Source organism: Chrysochloris asiatica, unplaced genomic scaffold (genome assembly GCF_000296735.1).
Source record: "Chrysochloris asiatica unplaced genomic scaffold, ChrAsi1.0 scaffold00069, whole genome shotgun sequence".
Classification (NCBI taxonomy): Eukaryota; Metazoa; Chordata; class Mammalia; order Afrosoricida; family Chrysochloridae; genus Chrysochloris; species Chrysochloris asiatica.
The window spans coordinates 15,620,416-15,642,103 of NW_006408587.1; the positions used below are offsets into that span (position 1 = coordinate 15,620,416).

The 21,688-nt window shown below is 37.8% G+C and overlaps 1 protein-coding gene across 1 annotated transcript in view; it reads right to left on the reverse strand.

Moving 5' to 3' along the window:
* INVS (inversin) overlaps nt 1–21,688 on the reverse strand; it is a 238,392-nt gene that overhangs the window by 50,830 nt on the left and 165,874 nt on the right. Inside the window, 5 exon segments of the mRNA XM_006864745.1 lie at nt 1,177–1,332; nt 4,736–4,907; nt 9,963–10,072; nt 13,547–13,727; nt 18,766–18,933. Coding sequence (XP_006864807.1) covers nt 1,177–1,332; nt 4,736–4,907; nt 9,963–10,072; nt 13,547–13,727; nt 18,766–18,933 — 787 coding nt within the window.

The window sequence follows — 21,688 nt, forward strand, 5'->3', positions numbered from 1 at the left end:
TCTCAAAAAGTTGAGCATAGAATTACTATATGATCCAGTAATTCCACTTCTAGGTATAATGCACCCAAAAGAATCGAAAGCAGAGACTTATAAAAGGTATTTGCACACCCATGTTCATTGCAGTATTATTCACAATAGCCAAAAGGGGGACACACCCCAAATGTCCATGAACAGATGACTATGTAAAATGTGGTATATACACACAATGGAATATTATTTAGCCATCAAAAGGAATGAAATTGCATACATACTACAACATGGGCGAACATCAACAGGCAATTTATTCCAAGCAGAATGTAGAATACAAATTATCAAAAACTGGGAGGCCAGGAGAGTGGGAAGCTATTACTTAATGTTGTTGTTGTTATGTGCCATGGAGTCAGTTCCAACTCACAGCGACCCTGTACAGGGTTTCCGAGGCCTTAAATCTTTATGGGAGCAGAAAGCCTCATCTTTCTCCCATGGAACAGCTGGTAGTTTCAAACTGCTGACCTTGCGGTTCGCAGCCCGATTTGTAACCACTACGCTACCAGAGTTCCTTAGGTACTGTTAGTAGGAGTACTGTTAATAGGAGTTTCTGTTTGGGGTGATGGAAACATTTTTTGGAAATAAATGGTGACAGTTCTGCAACATTGTGGACATAATACCACTAAATCAAACACTTAAGAAACGGTAAAATGATGAAGCTACTTTATCACAGTCTAAAATAAAAGAAAGAAGTAAAAACTAAACAGTAACAATCTACTACAGTTAGTAAGATGTTTCCACATACATTATCTGTTTCCGATTTTTATACTAAGTCTATGAGTTGTTAGGAGTCCTGGTGGTGGTACTGTGGAGTAATGCGCTGGACTGCAAGGTCAGTTTGAACTGGAAGGTTGACGGTTCAAGCTCTTTAGCCACTCCTAGGAAACCCTATACAGGAACTGACCCGAAAGCACTTAACAACAACAGTAATGAGTTGTTGAGTTATGCACCAATCTCCTTTCATGTAGAATGAGACTGAGGATCAGTGAGGAGAACTAACTTTCCCCAAATCAAACAATTGTCCATGGTAAAGCTAGCCTTCTGTCCTATTCCCGTGGTCTCTGCTGTGTCCAGCTTGGTGTGACACAGAACTTACAAGAATGCTTACATTCTGAAAGTGACTTATTAGGAACACTTGAGATAACTAACCTTTAATAAGTGTCTGAATCACTTCTTTGTGTCCCATCTCACAGGCTCGGAAAAGTGGAGTATGCTTCATAACGTCGGTAGCATCTACTTGAGCATCATTTTCCAATAACAACTTCACGGTGCTGACCTGGCCAGAAAGGGCAGCAGCATGCAAAGCTAAAAAGGAAGCAAAGAAAGACGCATTCTTTAACAACAATTTTGCCTTTTTATTGTTCTAATTATGTATCTTTTCCTCTTTTGACCTCCCCATCATTTGATTAAATGCAATGTTCAAGTTTCTTTATTTTTCATTTTATAGATTTCGCATTTCTTTCCTTCCCACATGTGTATCAGTCATGCTTTCTTATTTCCTCTTTTCCTTTTTTATCTCATGGTTTTCTTGTTGGGGTGAAAAGGTATCTTCTTCTGTTATCTGTTTATTATCTTTTCCTCTTTCCAAGTAAGCAAGATGTAAAATAACACAGGAAATTATTTAAATAATGCAAATAATTCTGCCTCCCTGCCACTCAGTAGGCAGTCCTGGTTTCTTCAGGACTTGGATGGTACTGAAAATATGTGCATCTTGATGCACTGAGTGCATTTTTCACACAGTATTGCTCCAAATGCTCCAAGCCAGCTACTTCTTTAAGGCTCAATTTAAGAAACAGCAATTCATTTCAACCTTGAAGAAATAAAATGAGAGATGGCTTCCTAAAGGGCTTTTAAAGAGTAATGTGATTTCACATTATACTGCCCTCTGCCTTTGTTTCCCCACTATTGTTCATAAGTGTTGCTGAGTCAGTTTTCAACTCACCATGTAACACAGTAGAACTATCCTTCACTCTTTAGGTTTAATTTGCCAGAATAATAGTCTAGAGGTCTGGGCTAGTTGCTTCTATGATTTTTGGTTCTATAATACCTAGAACAGTGCCTCTTTCATAAAAGATGATCCATAGATCCAAGCTGCCTAAACAAATGCAGATTCCTAGGAATTTATGGACTACCGACTGTGGCTTGGGTTCCACATTAATAGTTGGAATTCTGTAGGGAATAAAACAGGTAAGATTTGTGGTCTGAACTCTAATCCTGGTGCACATCATAAAGATACTTTTGGTCAAAAGGATGCAATTATCTTCACTAAGACTCCATTAAAATACATACAAAACTCAACTAAAAACAAGGCTGCTTACTAATAGAAGTTTGAAAAAAAATGAAATGTGACCATTTGCTAACTCAATGTCTACATATCTGTACTATACTCCTTAAGAAATTTAAGGTCTATTGTGAAGCTCTGATAATAGCATACTTTAGAAAGTTAATGCCTTTATCATAAAACTGTTATTACCTAAAAACATTTCTAAAAAAAATCACTTAGAGTATGTGTTGCTCTAGGCATAGGGAGGGAGATTCTTAGGGATAGCAATCTCCTCCTGCCCACTAGTGCTGGATCCATGGTTTTGACAGCACAACAGGTAGATGCAAGGAGCTCTAGTATGTTTCTAAAAAGAAAAGAAAAGTTGAGAAGCTCATCACTGAATTTTTATTCTGCTGATTGTTATTGTATTGTTCTGGGACTTTTCTCTTTCTTTCTGGCTTAAGACACAGTCAATACAATGAGACTTCCAACTTGTCAGTGAATGCTAAAAATCTTGTATCTCTCTTGTTGTTGTTGTTCGGTACTGTTTAGTTGGTACTGACTCACAGAGTGACCTTATGTACAACAGAACAAAACACTGCCGGGTCCTGCACCAACCTTACAATCTTCGCATTCCATTGGGTCACCTTTCTTCAGACTGGGCACAGATATGGATCTTTTCCAGTCAGTTGGCCAGGTAACTATCTTCCAAATTTCTTGGCATAGATCAGTGAATGCCTCCAGTGCTGCAACAGTTTGTTGAAAGATCTCAATTTGTATTCCATCAATTCCCGGAGCCTTGTTTTTTGCCAATGCCTTCAGTGCACGTTGGGATTCTTCCTTCAGTATCATTGGTTCCTGATCATATGCTACCTCTTGAAATAACTGAATATCAACCATTTCTTTCTGGTACAGTGACTCTGTGTATTCTTTCCATCTTCTTCTGATTTCTGCATCATTTAATATTTTGTCCATAGAATTCTTCAATATTTCCAGTTAAGGATTGAATTTTTTTTTTTTAGTTCCCTCAACTTGAGAAATACTGAGCGTGTTTTTTAGTTCCAGCTCTTTGTACATTTCATTATAATATTTGACTTTGTCTTCTCTAGTTGCCTTTTGAAATTTTCGATTCAGCTGTTTTATCTCCTCATTTCTTCCATTTGCTTTAGAATCTCTGTGCTTACTAACTGACAAGCGAGTGGTGGGTATCTCTCTAATTAACCTACACATAATTAAAAGTCTTGTGATAATTTAGGTTTTGTGTCCACCTTGGACCAGAATTGTCAGTGGTTTAACAGTTGAGATGTAGTTATCTCCCACATGATGAGAGCTAATATACTGTAATCAATTCTATGATGAGGTCAGCGATGAACAGCCAATCAACTGAAGGGAAGCTTCTTTGAGGAAGCTTTCAGTATATACTGGACACTCAGGCAAGGCTTGCTTGCTTTCTGCAGGATCAGAATCTTATATCTGGCTCTTCCTCCAACCTCTGATTCTTTGGACTTGAGCCAGTGGCCTGTTCTACTTGCCGATCCTGGGATTCATCAGCAGCCTGCCTTCTTACTTGCTGGACCTGCCTGCCTGCCTGCTGTCTGACTTGAAAATCTTGGTTCATCTGACCCAGACTTGGGACTCTGTCACCCCTACAACTGTGTGAGCCATTTCCTTGATGTAAATTTCTCTTGTTGGATAAGCATTGGACCACAAGGTCGGTTTGAACTGAAAGGTCAGCAGTTTGAACTCACCAGCCACTCCTCAGAAAACCTATACAGGGTTGCTGCGAGTCGGAACCAACTCGATGGCACTTAACAATAACAACATATAAGTTTCACTGGCTTATATGTGCTTCACTCAAGCACCCATCCTAAGACAGGTCCCTTTAATTAGAAACAGAGATAGAACAAAGCATCTAGTAAACATTGTGGATGCAAAGTTGACTTGTAACTTTGAATCTTCTAGAGCCATGGGGAGTTATTTCTAAGACCAGGCAGTTGGGATGAGTTTGCGCTGTTCAGATCTGACATCTGACTACAGAGTATAGTGAATGTGACTGGTGAGGACACACTTAGACAGCTATAAACATTTAAAATATGCTTACACATTTCTGAAAACAAAATACTACTAAATATGCATTGTTTTAAAGTATAGATTTATACTTCTTACACAGATAAATGATCATAAGGGTTCTCATAATTATGTTTAAGTTTTAAACCAATACCACCATTCTCTAGGTGAAAGTATGTGTTTATTTTAGCTGTAATACTTGAAAGAGATAAAGCCTTTGGAGTGAACCTGGAACTTAAACTTATAAAGTCAAGAAGAAAATCAAACAGTATTAGATCAGGAACAAGGATTTCAAGTTATTAGTTTTACAAGTTTTAGAGCACCATCTCATTTTGCAATATAAACAACAACAAATTGAATATGCCTACCAATTCTTACCTGTGCCACCATATTTGTCTGCCATGTTAATATCAATGTCCGATTTTAAAGTCAGCATAGTCCGAAGGACATCATCACTGCCTTTCCCAGCAGCCCACATAAATGATGTTCTTCCTTCAAGATCTGAATCATCTTTCACTGAAGGATGTTTTAAAAATACTTTAACTGTTTCCTGTAAGAAAGACTCATTTAAACAATTGAGACAAAAAATTGTTAACAAAGCCATGTTTATGTTATTGCCACTTAGAAGCAAAGTATTTTCTTCCTGTATTTGAATCAAATGAAAGTTTTTTTAAATAACAAAATAATAGCTTAAGTAGAAAAGAACTATTAAATACTGAAAATAGTAATCCTCTGTCCTTATATAACAATTTGAGTTTCCACAGAACTTCAAAACATAACCTAACTCCTTCAATCAACATCATTATAATTGAGAATGATCATCCTCAACCAGGTTGAAAACCTTATAACGTCCCTGTTAGAGATATGAAGTGACAGTATTTAAAAGTACTCAGAAATATTTAGTGTCATGACCAACATTAAAATGTAGGTTTTCTTGAGCATTTTGCATGTAGAAACCCATAGATACACACATGCTTGCTGCAAAAGTAAATATATCCTTTCACTGTGTGTTTTGTTACTACAATTTAAAAAATGGGTAATGCATTTATTGAATAAGAAATGCAGTACATTATGCAGAAATACAGTGTTCAATTCACTTTAGCAAATATTTATTCAGCAATTCTGATATTCATAGGTCCCTCCCCCATATAACTGTACTATTAGGACCATTTAATAGTAGTAATAGGGCCTGACTTCATTATAATAGGGAACATTTACAATTAAAAAGTTTTTTTGTCTCTTTCCTCAAAGTCTTAAGAACATTTAGGAAGATAGTATAAACTCTTGTTTGAGTGGAAGTAGAATAGTTTCAGGAAAAACAATTTTTTGGAAGCTGTAAACTGGTTAAAAATGTACAAAATGTTGGCTCTCTATATATTAAAGCAAAAAGAAATCCAAAGGCTCATCTAATCCAGTCCCTCATGTCATAGATTGGGAAATTTAAATTCTAGGTCACACAAATGCTGGTGGCAGATAGAATATAAACCCAAAAACCCTTCAACAAATTCACTGTCAGAGAGTCAATTCTGATTCATAGGGACCCTGTGTTGGATCACTAAGGCTGTATATCTTTCTCCCGCAGAGGTGCTGGTGGGTTTGAACTGCCATTGCTTATCTTACAATTCTATACCAGGGCTTCTATAAGATTATAACCCAGGGCTAGATCACAGAATTCTCTGATTGTATCATACACTGCTTTCTAATTTTAAAGCAATCTGTTGAATTACTGAACTATTATAATTTAGTGCCCCTGGGGTCTAATGTATATGCTCATTAGACACATAAATAAAAAAATAAATGTTGGTGATTTTTTGTGTTTTTTTTTTTTTCTTTTCTTATTATGATATTTTACTAGTGAATGTTTGCAGAGTTGGATTTTTTTTTTTTTTCTTTATGTGTGTGTTTTAAAAAGAGAGTTACAACCTCTTATGAGTGAAGCTGTTGTTATTGTTGTTAGGTGCCATCAAGGCAGTACCAACTCATAGCGACCTTATGCACAGCAGAACAAAACACTGCCCAATCCTGGGCCAACCTCACTACTGTTGCCACGCTTGAGCCCATCGATGCTGCCACCTGGCCAATCGATCTCATTGGGGGTCTTCCTCTTCTTCTCTGACCCTCCAGCTTACCAACCAAGATATCCTTCTCCAGAGACTGGTAATGTGTCCAAAGTATGTCCAAAGTATGAGTGATGAAGTGTAGCCATCTTGGCCTCCAAGGAGCACTATGGCTGCACTTCTTCCAAAATGGATCTATTGGTTCTTTTGGAAGTCCTTGGCACTTTCAATATTCTCCTCCAACACCATAAATCAAAAGAATAAATTCTTCTACAGTCTTCTTTATTCACCGTCCAGCTTTTGCATGCATATGAAGTTATTGAAAATACCATGGCTTGGGTCAGGTGCACCTTATTCCTCAAGCTGACATTTTTGCTCTTCAACACTTTAAAAAGGTCTTGTGCAGAGATTTGTGCAATGCAATACGTCATTTGATTTTTTGACTGCTGCTTCCATGAATGTTAATTCATGATCCAAGAAGAATGAAGTCCTTGACAACTGCAATCTTTTCCCTGTTGATAAGAATGTTATTTATTGATCCAGTGGTGAGCATTTTTGTTTTCTTTACATTGAGATATAATTCATACTGAAGGCTGTGCTCTTTTATCTTCATCAGTAAATGTTCAAGTCCTCTTCACTTTCAGCAAGCAAGGCTGTATCACCTGCATATCACAGGCTGTTAATGAGTCTTCCTTCAATCCTGATGCCATGTTTTTTTTCATAGAACCCCGCTTATGCAGGTTGAATAAGTATGGTGAAAGAATACCACCTTGTTGTACACCTTTTTATATTTTAAACCATTCAGTGTTCCCATGTTCTGTTTGAAAAACTGCCTCTTGTCCAGGTACAGATTCCTCATGAGCACAATTAAGTGTTCCGGAATACTCATACTTCACAATGTTGTCCATAGCTTGTCATGATCCACACAATTGAAAGCCTTTGCGTAGTCAGTAAAGCACAGGTAAACATCTTTCTGATATTCTCTGCTTCCAGCCAAGATCCATCAGACATCAGCACTGATATCCTCGTTCCACGTCCTCTTCTGAATCCAGCTTGAACTTCGAAGTTCTCTGTCAATGTATGCTTGCAGCCATTCCTGTTATTACCTTTAGTAAAACTTTACTTGCATGGGATATCAAAGAGATTGTCCCATGATTTCTGCATTACATTGGGTGAAGAGGACCCAAGAAAATGAAGGTGCTCGGAATGATGAGTTTAGAAAATCTGGACAATTATTAAAAATTAACTATGGAATTGCCACATAATTCTTTGAATAAACATCCATAATGTTCTGCCATTCTTTTTCACTTCTATTACGTAATCACTGGTATCTATACATGTTAATTTTAGAGTCTAAAATTGGGTTTAAGACCTAGAACTTGGCTTCAAGATTTTAGATAAGTCATTTATCTCTTGAAACCTCAGGTTTTTCATCTGAAAACAGGGCATAGCATGGACTACCTCACAGGCTTGTGTTGAACTATGGATTGTGTTCTGATTCCCATATTGATTAGATTGGATCAGAGGAATTTCTTACCTACTTATAAGAGAGAGATCTTCAAAATACTATTTTGTTTGTTTGTTTTTTAAATCTTGAAAGATAATAGAAGATAAGAGCTTACCAGAGCTTTAGTTGTTACATAGAGTAACTTTTTGGGGGTCTGTGAAGGAGGAAGGACTATAGAGTCATAGTTGTTCTGGGTACCACAAAAAAGAAGGGTGGGATGTAAGCTATTTTAACTATCAATTGTATGTTTGGGGAAGTCAGGAAGTGGGGATGATACTATACTATATATAATGATGGTGGTGCCGTGGAGTCGGTTCTAACTCCTAGTAACCCTGCATAGGGTTTCTGAGGCTGTCAATCTTTACAGGAACAGAAAGCCTCATCTTTCTCCTATGAAGTGGCTGGTAGTTTCAAACTGCTGACCTTTCAGTTAGCAGCCTGACCCAGTATGCTACCAGAGCTCCTTATGCTATATATAACAATATATGTGTCATAAATTATTATAATTTAGTAAAATCAAGGTGTTTGCACACCATGTAGAAGGTGACAAAATCAACTGTGTGTCTGGTTTTGATAAAAATCCCATTGCCATCAAGTTGATTCTGACTCATAGCAACCCATTAGAGGAGAAGAGAACTGCCCCATAGGGTTTCCAAGACAGTAATCTCTCAGGCAGGAGCCTTGGTAGCATAGTGGTTAAGTATTCAGCTGCTAACTGGAAAGGGAGCGGTTCAAACTCACCAGCCACTCTAGGAAGAAGATGTGGCAGTATCCTTCTGCCAGCCTTGGAAACACTCTAGAGCAGTCCTATTCTTAGAAGTAGGAATCGACTCCACAGCAGTGGGTTTTAAATCTTTACAGAAGTGCCAACCTTTCCTTAAGCAGGTGAGGCATAACTACTGTGCCATTAGGGCTTCCTATTGGCTCTTGGTAGTCATTTATAAAGCTGAATCAGCCTAGACACTATCATGTTGCTGGGTGGATTGCATGACATAATGATGAAAAAGTAAACTACAAACAGCTGTAAGGAGAGAATTATTAAAAACACTCAATATCTAATAAATGTCAGTAATTCATATTTTTGCACTCTCAGATGTGTAATACAGGCAATTACAAGGGCTAATCATACCAAGAATACATGCTATTTCTTGAGTTCTTGCTTTCTGCCATGGCATGTAACAGGCACTTGTTATAAATTTCCGCTAATCCCTCAATAATCCAGAAGGAGGGTATCTTTATTTTATGTATGAAGAAGCTAAGACTTGGTGAGGGTAAGAAACTTGTGCAAGTTCTTACAGCTGCAAGCAGCTATAAACTGCCAACCTTGTGGTCCGCAGTCTACTGCTGATCCTACAGCACCACACTAGGATTCCAAGATACCTTTAGTCCTATAAAAGTAAAAAAAAATAAAGCAGACTAGGTAAAGCAAACTGTTACACCAAACTTTAACATAAGACATAAGAACTGTATCAAATTCACATAACTAAGACCTTTACAAAAACTCAGCCTATCACTTGCACTGCAGTTAGTTAATGGTCTGAACAACTGTTAAAAGGTAACTGCTACACAGACACACATGAGTGTGTGTAAAACAGATGCAATTTATTAAATAAGGCCAAATATTAAATAATGCCAATTTCCCCTTGTGATTCTGTACTACAGTTTTACAAGATGCTACTACTGAGGGTAGGAGTTCTGGACCCTATACACGGTCACTATGAGTGGGAACCAAATCCACAACACACAACTACCACCAATACCACCATGACTGAAGGGTACGTAGGAATTCTCTGAATTATTTCTGACATCTTAATATGAATCTATAATTGTATCAAGGTGAAAAAAAACTAAGAAAAAAGATAACCGTACATTTTGTTGTTAAAGTGCCTTCGAATTGGTTCCAACTCATAGCAACCCTGTATAGAATTTCCAAGGAATGGCTGGTGAGTTTGAACCACCGACCCTGTGGTTCCAGCCAACCTTGCAGTCCAGTGCATTAACCTACAGCGCCCCACAAGGACCCCTCATACACTTTACTTACTGCAAAATTACTCTGGGCTGCATAGTGCAAGGGCGTTGCTCCTTGGCTGTCAGATGGAATGGTTCCAGACTTGTTTCTTTCTAAAAGGAGATGGACAATCTGTGCGTGACCTGCAAGCATATACAACTGGGTAGGCAGACCGTACAAAAGAAGTTCATACACTTAAAATCTTAAAGAAAGAGTTTAGAACAATCACTAGCACATACTACATTATTCAAAATGGTTTCTGAGTAGCAACCCCCAGTGCAGCCTCTTCTACTTTCTCTCTAAAATGCTATGATTACAGAACAAAGGTTAAAATTTATACTACTGAAAACTTGATGCCTCAATCAGGAAGGAAATGACATTAATTATAATTGTCAGATTAAAAACTAACCACCCTGTATTAGGTATCTACTCATTGCATACTCTGACTTTACATTTACTACCTGCCAAAAGGAGAGTAAAGCAGGCCCTCTGCCTTCTCTGTTCCTAGTCTTGAGGTTCCACTGACCACCTAACCAGAATTGCACAGCTGTTCTCTTCTATTATGCAGGTGCTGCTCTGTAAGGTGGGCAAAGTATAATACAATGTTTTCTATCTCTGAGTTTTCTTATCTAGACTCTGTCATCCAATCTAGGCAGAGATTTCAAATCCCAGAAACCACTGGGCAAAAAAGATGAGATGGTGGTAGGGACAAGGCATTGTAATGGGTTTTGGAAGACATGTAGCCCGTAAGTGAAGAACTGTACAAAGGATCAAAGAACTAAGAAAAACGTGGTATATTGTGGTTAAGTGCCACTGAGTCAGTTCTGACGCATACCTGTATAGGATTTCCAAGGAGTGGCTGGTGAACTTGAACCTCTGACCTTATAGTTCAAACCGACCTTGCTGTCCAGCGCATTGACCCACGGTGCCACACCAGAACTCCAATGGTGGATATGGAAAACTTGAATTTTATACACTCCAGGAGTCCTGATGTGGCACTGTGGGTTAATGTGCTGGACTATAAGGTCGGTTTGAACTGCAAGGTCAGTGGGTCAAGCTCACCAGTCGCTCCTTGGAAACCCTATACAGAGTTGCTATAGGTTAGAACTGACTCCACGGCACGTCACAACACAACATTGCTTCAGTAGGGGTCCCTGTTTAAGTTCTTAGCTGTTAACAGAAAGTCAGAGGTTCTATTCTACCAGCGATGAAAGACCGGCATAGCAATCTGCTTCCATAAAGATTTACAGCTTTTGAAAAGCTGTGTGGTGATTCTGCACTTCCTGTAAGGTTGCTGTGAGTTGGAATTGGCTAGACAGCAATGGTTTTGCTTTTGGTTTATTTTAAACTGCGTCTGCATATGGGGGAACCATCCAACAAAGAAAATGCCACATCGGCAGAGCAAGGACATGCTGAGTGGAAGTCAGGCAGAAAAAAAGGAATGTGAGTGGGAGTTAGCTCATTTACCTGCTCTCCAGCTTTGGGATGATTTGGGATGAAGTTCTCCAAACACAAATGGATAAAAGTAGGATTAAAGGCAATCTATCACAGATAGTTAATCTAAACACATCTCATCTTGCTTTAGGAATAAGGAGAAAAGTTCAGTAAAGGCTACATGAAAATATACTACCAGACACATGGGACAGCACCAGGAAGATGGAGAAAAAAGGCATACCTCTGAGAGTCATCTAGAGAAGGATCCAGATGAAAAATTCAGGGAACTGTTTGGCATCCTCAACTTAGTGTAAAAAGAAAAGGCCTCTATGAAACAGAAACAGAATATCCTGTGGAGATTACAGGTTGAAAGTGAAAGGGTAATAGAATATAGTGAAAGTGAAAGAAGATGAGAAAAAATATATATGGATGAGAGAAAGAACTCTACACACATATTAAAACACAATCTACATAACTACATGCAAACAGAAAGCAGAATTTATGGAACAAAAAGTCAGTTTAGTGATGTGGAGACAAATTTGAGAAGCTCTCCCAGAATACAGAGGAAAAGGAAAAGGGAATGAGACTTCACACTGAAAGAAGTCTAAACAATCATTATAAAATGGAATGCAAATGTGAAAATCATTTTCAAAAGAGACCAAATGTGTAATTCACAACCAAGACTAATATAGTAATAATTGTGGGAAATTGCTGAGTATACTGCTGTTGTTGTTAGCGGTCATCTAGTTGATTCCAGCTTCTAGTGACCCCAGGTGTGCAGAGCAGAGTAGAACTGCTCCGTGGGATTTATAAACTGTGAAGCAGACTGCTAGGTTTGTCTTCCAATGAGCCTCTGATGGGATCGAACCTTTAACCTGTCTGGTAGGAGGGAATCGCTTTACCATTTGCCACGCAGGGGTTCCAGATCATATTAACAAAGGTAAAAGGTTTTCTTTCCCTTATAAGACTCAACAGAGGTTTTGGACTCTGACTCAGTTTTCACAAACTGTTTGATAAATTGAGACCACTAATAGAGTTTAAACACCCTTTTCAATACTAAGTAATTTAAAACTGCTACAGTAAATATGCGAGCATGTTGGCTCTAGAGGACAAGCACTGGACTGTGTACTATAAGTTCAGAGGTTTGAGCCCACCAGCCACTCTATGGGAGAAAGATAAGGCTTTCTGCTCCTGGAAAGATTTACAGCCTCGGAAACCCTGTACATGGTCACTATGAATCAGAATTGACTTTGACGGCAATTAATAACAACATCAATAAACAAACCTAGTCCTTATATCAAGAGGCAGAAAACAAAGGAAACATGGAAAAATCAAGTGAAAAAACTCAATCCCCAGAGAACAGAATAATAAAAATAAACATTTTAACAAAAGAGTGAGAAAATTATATAAAACAAGGACTAACAACATTAATAAGGAGCTCTGGTAGCGTAGTGGTTACGAGTCGGGCTGCAAACCTTAAGGCCAGCAGTTCGAAACTACCAGCTGTTCTGTGGGAGAAAGATGAGGCGTTCTGCACCCATAAAGATTTATAGCCTCGGAAACCCTATACAGGGTCACTATGAGTCGGAACTGACTCCACAGCACACAGCCACCACCACCACCAACATTAATACTAATGGGAAAAACTCCCAAATTGGGCCTTTCCCCTAAAGAAAGTCTGACACATTCCCAAACCCAAACCATTGTTATTGCGTCGATTCCCACCTATAGTGACCCTATATTGATCCTACATACAATCAGTCATCTAAAAAAGTGAGCCACTAAAAGGTTTAGTAAAAAGACACAAGAAAAATATGAAGAAAGAAAACAAAAGATATCTAGGAATTAACACAAACATAAAATTAAAATGCCATCTTTCAAAAAATAAAGGCATTGAATATGATAGACAATTTTTTACATTTACTTTTTGTCAATGAATATGCATTGGTTTTTAATAAAAATGAAAAGTTAAGGCATGAGGGTGAAATGAAAACTAATATATAATAGAGGATGAACTCATATTACTAAATTTTGAGCATAACAGAGTGATTGATTGAGGTATAAAAGAATTCCACATATCAATGAGAAGTTAGAGCAATTGAATAGGATGCAGGGGCAACAGAGAAAGGGAAAGCTGAGAAACTTTCTTAAGCCAGTTCTCCTTTGATTTGCATTCAACTCACCAAGCAAAGCTGCCCAGTGAAGTGGGGTTCTAAATAAGTTATCGTAAGATGTTATATTGCAGCTTTCATAGGAGGTCAGGACATCAACCACTGTCACATTCCCATCGGCAACTGCAAAGTGAAGAGGTGTTCGACCCTCATAGTCTTGCCAGTTCAGTAAAGACTCGGTAGGAGCAGCATCCTGTTTTTAAGGAATCAGAGACTTCAGACAGACATGAAACCCTCAATCAATTACATTTAACGTAACCATAAAATAAGTCATTTTCTATACAAAACCTCTATATTCTTGTACTGTACAAGTAAACAATGAAAAACACAATCACAGAATATAGCAGGAGCAACAAGGAGATGGAAATATTACACAGAATGGAGGATAAAATGCATAATTGGAAAGAGCAGAAAGAATGAAGAAGGCAATATTTAAAGAGATAAAGATTGTATTATTTTCAGAACTAAGATACGATAATCAGAATGTATCACAAAGAGAATTTTGACACACTCACCCACCCATGTACACACACATACACATACCTAGAAGTATTGTAGTAAAATTGTAGAATTCCAAAGAGGAAAGTCTTAAAGCAGTCAGATAAAAAAACAAAACAAAACAAAACAAACATGACTTATACAGGACTGAAAATTAAAGTAGTAACAGACTCCTCAAGAACAACAAGAAAGGAGCAGGTTTTTCAGGAGCAAAGGTTGAAATACAAATTAAGAACAGCGAGCATTTGCCATCAATGGAACTCTACTAATGGGAACTCTAGGTAGCTCTAAGGAGCTCTGGTAGCGTAGTGGTTACGAATCGAGCTGTGAACCACAAGGTCAGCAGTTCGAAACTACCAGCTGTTCCACAGGAGAAAGATGAGGCGTTCTGCTTCTGTAAAAATTTATAGCCTTGGAAACCCTGTACAGGGTCGCTATGAGTCGGAACTGACTCCACGGCACATAGCCACCACCACCAGTGGGAACTCTAAAGAATATATTTCAGGACGTAAGCTAATAACTCTAGGTGAGATTCAAGAAGGAATGCAGAGTATAGAAATTAGTTGACATGTAATTAAAAATAATTATTCTACAAACAAAACGAACCAATTTGACAATATTTAACAACAACAAAATAAACAAAATATTGTTTTTGAAGTCTAATTTGTCTGTTAAAAGTCAGTAGGAGATTCTTTGGACTTCCAGCAAGATGGTGGACTAGGCAGACATGCCACAGAGACCTTCTATGGCAAAGATATAGGAGAACTAATGAAACAGACACAGAGGACAGTCCTGGAACCCTAAAAGGCAACAGAGTAGATGGAATACCTCCTGGAAGGTGAAGCTGAGCAGGGGTGATGAAACAAGGAGACTGACTGGTGAATGGACAGCTGGCGCAGCCGTCTTGACCTTTTGTGAGCAGCTTTGGAGAGACCAAGATGGCAGTCTGACAGCACAGATTCACACCGTGGATGAAAAAGGTGCGATTCCTTCTTGTTTCCCACACTCCTCTGGATAACAGTGGTGAGACTGGCCCCACATTCATCTACCTCTGGTACAGACCCTGCTCTCCAGGAGTTCTGAGCCTGAGGTCTAAACCAGTGTGAGTGGGTACTCACTGTGCCACCTTGGGGCTGCTCCAGATCTACAGAACCCACAGAACCTCCAGGTCAGAATTAGACTAGCAGGAACCTTCATAATCAGACACATGCCCTCTGGTTCTGACAGACCTGAAACTAGCAACCTGCAAGGCCTCCACGAACTACTTCCAGATTAGGTGTCCTGAACATAGATAACAACTAGGCCTACGGGAACTCCATCTAGGGCTGGGATCTCAGCTGTCACATCGCTCCTCCACCCACCTTGTAGTTTCTTGGCTAGAATTTTCTCCTCTCTAGGTCTCATTTTTTATTTTTCCTTTCATTGTTTTGTTGCTTTAGTTTTCTTATTCTTCCTTCTCCTTGATTTTCATCCTTTCTATCTCTGCTTTTGTCTTTTCTTCTGTTTCTCATTTCTACCCTCTTCATTTTTTTCCTCTTAATTTTTCTCTAGTCTCTCTTTTCATCTTCTATTTTTTTAGTGTTTTTTTTCTCTTCCTTTTATATTCTCTTATTTTTCTCTTGAACAGCTCCACTTTACTGTTTCTCTTTTTTTCTTTTTAGTCATTTCATTTTTTTCCTTCTTGCTGCCAGTTGTTTCCCCCCACCCCACCCCCCGCTCCTCCATTACTATATGCTGTCTTCCCTGTTGTCTGCTGGTTTATTTGTCCTGGTTTTTTCCTGTGAGTATTTTCTCCTCTTGTCCCACCTTACATGAGAGAACAACCATGCCAATACAGCTCAATCACAACTGTCCCCTCTGCAGCTTCAATGGACAAGAGCCAATACTCATTCCTATACCACCTGGTCAATGACAGACATCAGCCGACGCTATCCAAACTCACCCTAAACAGAGCTGCATGAACAGCGAATGGAAAACGGTGTACAAGCTTCCATTCTGTAGAAGATAGTTGGTGAAAGCCCAAGAACATATCAACATACAATCATCAATTGAATACAAATACAACAACACAACAGACAAAGAAGAGAGAGAGAGTGGTTCAAACAAATGACCCAAGATGCAGAGCCAGAAAATGTCTTTGAGGAAGTAAAGGTAAGGGAATTACTGCAACTATGCCAAGAAATTTGGAAGACAGTGACCTAGCCAACTGATTAGAAGAGATCCATATTTGTGCCCCTTCCAAAGAGAGGTGACCCAATGGAAAGTGGAAATCACCAGACAGTATCATTAATATCACATGAAAGTTGTGAGGATTTTTGTTTTCTTTATGTTGAGGTGTAATTCATATTGAATATTGCAGTATAGAATACTTTGATTGTCATCAGTAAGTGCTTCAAGCTCTCTTAACTGTCAGCAAACAAGGTTATGGCATCTGCATATTGCAGGTTGTTAATATACCTTCTTCCAATCCTGATGCTGCCATTCTTCTTAATATAGTCTAGCTTCTTGGATTATCTGCTTAGCATACAGATTGAATATGTGTACGTTGAAAGCATACAATCCTTATACACATCTTTCCTGATTTTAAATCACACAGTATTTCCTTGTTCTGTTTGATGAACAGGTTCTACATGAGCACAATTAAGTGTTCTGGAATACCCATTCTCTGCAATATTGTGAATAGCTTGTCATGATCCACATAAATGTTTTTGTGTAGCCAATAAAACACAGGTAAACATATTTCTGGTCCTTTCTGCTTTCAGCCAAGGTCCATCTGACAACAACAACTTTGTTTCATGTCCTCTTCTGAATCAGGCTTGAATTTCTGGCAATTTCTTGTTGATGTACTACTGCAACTAATTATGCATCATCTTCAGCAAAATTTTACTTGAATGTGGTATGAGTGACACTATTTGATAATTTCCACATTCTGCTGGACCACTTTTCTTTGGAACGAGCAGAAATATGGATCTCTTTCAGTCAGTTGGCCACATAACTGTCTTCCAAATTTCTCGGCACCTCCAGCACTGCATTCAATTGTTGAAACATCTCAGTTGGTATTCCATCAATTCCTGAAGCCTTGTTTTTTTTTTTGTCCAATGCCTTCAGTGCAGCTTGGACCTCTTCCTTCAGTACCATCTGTTCTTAATCATATGCTATTTCCTGAAATGGATGAATGTTGATCAATCTGGTACAGTGACTCCATCATCTCTATCCACAGATGTAGTTAATTTCATTTCTGTGTATTACATTCAGTGAAGTCCACCTGTATAGTTTCTGTTGTTCAAGTTGAAAATAGGTATTTTCAATGACTAAGTCATTGATCTTGCAAAATTCTATCATATAATCTCTGGCATTATTTCCATGACCAAAGTCATATTTTCCAACTGCCAACCCTTCTTGTTTCCAACTTCCACATTGCAAACATCAGTAATTGTCAATGCATCTTGACAGAATGTGTGATCATTTTCAGACTGCAGAAGCTATGGTAAAATTCTTCATTTTCTTCATCTTTGGCATTAACAGTTGGTACATAAATTCAAATAGTTGGATTAACTAGTCTTTCCTGTTGTTGTTAAGTGCGTTTGAGTAGGCTCCTTCTCATAGCATCCCTGCATAGGGTTTCCAAGGAGCAGCTGGTAGGTTTGAATCATTGACCTTGCAGTTAGCAGTCCATTGCTTATTCTGTAGCACTACTCCTTGTAGGCATATGGATGTTATCCTATCACTGACAGCATTGTATTTCAGGATAGATCTTGAAATGTTCTTTTTGACAATGATTATGATACCTTTCCTTTTCCATATGTCATTCCCAGCATAGTAAACTATATGGTTGTCTTATTCAAAATACCACTAATGCCTAGAATATTGATCTTTAAGCATTCCATTTCCTTTTTGCTGACCTCCAATTTCCTAGATTCATACTTTGTATATTCCATGTTCTGATTATTTATTAGTGGATGTTTGTAGCTGTTTCTTCTCATTTGCTGATGGGACACATCAAAAAATGAACTTGTGCCATATCAGCATATGAAGGTACTGGAAGTTTTATTCTATCCACATAGCAGTAAATAGTAATATGTTGTAGCTATCAATGGCAACATAGATAAAATCACCAGAGTAATTTAAACAAGAAAAACAAGATGCTAAAAAAAAAACAAAAAACAATACCATGTATATAATTTTTAAAAGCCTTTAAGTATTATAAAAACACTTTTAAAAAATGTGGTTAAGTATTATACAAATCAGTGGCATGATAAATACAAAGTGTGAAATAGTGGTTGCTGCTGAGACAGGAGTAACTAGAATGGTACTGGGAGGTACTGAACTTGGGACTTCAAAGGTAATGGTCCTTCAGTTCAGTGGTGAGTACACAATTATTTGTTACTTCTTTATTCTTTATATCCTATATGTATTTTACAAATATTCACTTGTATCTAGTAACCATTTAATAAAAACAAATATGAAACAAAGCCATGGAATGATAGATATACATTCAGGATAGTAATTGATGGGAGACAGAAGTGGGTATGGCATAGACGAAAGAATGCACTTGAGAATTGGCACATAAAACTTTTCTATGAGGTCTTAAACAATGGTATTAAAAATGTTCTATTTCTTGTTACATTCCTTTGCTTCATAGTTTGCGTGCATGTCATACACGTGTTTTTGTATATATTGAATATTTCATCATAAGAAATTAAGAAAACAAAAACCATGGAAGTGTAACTCACCAGAATGCATCTCACTGTATGAACAGCACTGGGGTCTTTATGGTTGGCTGCCCAGTGAAGTGGAATCTTGCCTTCAACATCAGGAATCCCAATGTTGGAATCATGTTTGATAAGTAGTTTCACGTGCTCAGGGTTATTGTAGTAGGCGCTCCAATGCAGAGCTGTTTGCTGCAAAATTGAGAGGTTCTCAAACAACAGAAACAACACTAATGTTTCCTAAGCTTGTATTGTGGGATAACCACTGTTTTAAGAGTTTTACATATTTTTTTTCTCATGTAGTAATCATGACATCTCTAATAGGTAAGCAGTCTTCTTAATTTACATGTGGTTGGTGAGGAAATTGAGGCACAAACGAAAAAGTAACCTGCCCAAAGATATAAAGGTAAAAAGTGGCCAAGTTGAGATTTTAATGTAAGCAGTCTGACTTCAGAATGTGACCTGTTAATAATTTCAGTCATCAGATACTGCTGAGAAAGAGAAAAACAGTCCCATAATTTATAAATAATTATCAAGAAAGTAAGTGATAAGCACATCTGGTTATTAACAAGTACTTTAAGAGTTTGACATAAGATTTTGAATTTTAATATCTATAAAAAAGAAGATCAGGAGTCCAGTCCTTATATCAAAAGATAAATTAAAGCTTGACTATAATTTTATAGGATAACTTGTTAGGCCTTGTTACTGATGAAAAGATAACATTTTGAAAACACAACAGTGCTTCGTGTATTTTAAAGTTAAAAATGAATATCCTGAACTTGAAGTTGTTTTTATATCTCTTTCGTTTTCATCAATATACCTCTGTAGGTCTGGTTTTCCTAATACTGTTTTTAAGATAAAAATAAATTATTAAGATATACATTATCCCTCACAAATAGCATGTAATCAAGTCAATCTAGAATTAAATAATGTAACAAGCCAGAAGTAAACTCATTTTTCATATTAAAACTTTAAAGATTGGTATATGTGGTATTGATTCGAATGTACCTATAGGCATATAATATTAAGATTTACTATTTAGCTCATCACTTTGTTTATTTACAACTGCAGAACAAAAAAGTCTCAAGTATAATTTGTTGTTAAGTGTGCCAAGTTGGTTCTGACTCATAATGACTCTGTATAGGGTTTCTGAGGAGCAGATGGTGAGCTTGAACCACTGACCTTATGGTTCAAACTGACCTTGCCTTAACCCTCAATGCCACACTAGGACTCCCACAAGTATAACAGCAATTATCAATTGTCTATAAGCACATTTTCTAGATTAACTGTACATTTTCTAGAATTATTTTCTTATGTTTGCTCTGACTAAATTTATTGATATGTAATTTTATTTCTGTTACGTTTAATAGTGAAAACTTTGGGCTTATATTTTCTACATTTTCTGGTTTTTAAAAATTTCATCTTTCCAAGAATTTATTCTTAATGTATGTTATAAATTACTGGTCGGCAACAGATCAGGAATTAAACACACAAATGAGTCCTTCACAGATGCTTTGAGGAGCCCTGCTCAAGGCTTAATGGCTTTCTTTTCCCTGCCTCTGAGCTCAGATTTAAGGCAGTATCATTTTTTTCCTAATAGCTACAACCCAACCTGCAGCTTTTTTATGGTGTTCACAGTTCATCTTGAGGTATAGATAATTGTGTATTTGCTTCATCTTTCTATTGAACTCCTGTCAGCATATGTATACAGGGATCTAATCTCCTTCTCATCCTAACTCATCAGGAAAAAGTCATTTGGTGAGACTTACAAAGGCATGGTGTAGTGTAGTGAATAATTTAATATGTCTATTCTAGCCCAGGAGTCCTGGTGTGGTACTTTAGGATAAGCACTGATACAAGGTTGGTTTGAACCACAAGGTTGGTGATTCAAACCATCAGCTGTTCCTCAGGTACCCTATACTGGGTCACTGTAAGTTAGAATTAACTTGACAGTACTTAACAACAACAACAATTGTAGCCTTAGTCTTTGTCACTCCTAGCAAACAGCTTTTTTCCTGCTGGGTCTGGATAAGAGCAGGTGGGAGAAGATACTGATAGGATGACGGGATTCAGCTGTGGATGTTAACAGAGTTAATGTATTGTAAAATCTTAAACTCAAGTGGCAGAGAAGCAGCAGCTGCAAGACCCAGCGCCAGAGCACCAGGACAGAGTAGAGCAAATAAAGCAGAGTGACTTAGAGCAGGAGGCTTGCTTGCAGAGTGGGGTGCCTCCAGGTACTTAACTCAGGGAGCAAGGTTTGCTGATCCACGGAGCTAGAGGGAGTGAGTGCCTTCAGGTTGAGGCTTATGGCGGAGTGGTGTGTCCTGAGGACATTTATCAGCAATCCGAAAACATTGCCCATTGGGCACGGCTGAGAAGAGGCAGTCCTGAATTGTAATCAGTTAACATCCCTAATAGACCCCATAACTGTGAGTATGGGTTTAAGGTCTGTATGGCCATTACAATGAATTTTTGATACTAGCTAAATAGGGCTGTGGGAGGAATGCTTGGTGATACTTTTCGCATGTGGCTAGAACAGATATATTAAATAATTCACTGCACTGTACCCTCCAATCTAAAAATAGATGTTTAAGTTATTTATTGAGGAAAATATAGCATTTTAAGTTTTTCAAACTGAAAATCAGAAGTGACCAACCAGCAAATAATCAAACAGCACCCAAGCCTGTAGCAAATGATGTAGTTGATTCAAAACTGAATAAAAAGAAAAATAAAACCTCTCGTGATTGAGGGAGACGTTTCTGTAAGCTCACTCCCATTTTCTATATTTTTTAATGAGAAATAGTAACCAGCTCAGTCTTACTCCCTTTCCTGTAATTCAATTAAAAAAATTGTAGTCACTGAATTATAGAATTTGCTCTTTTTCACTGGACTCCTGTTGCTGCGTAGTAAGTTCTGAATGATGATATTGAACTTTTTCATGATCTCT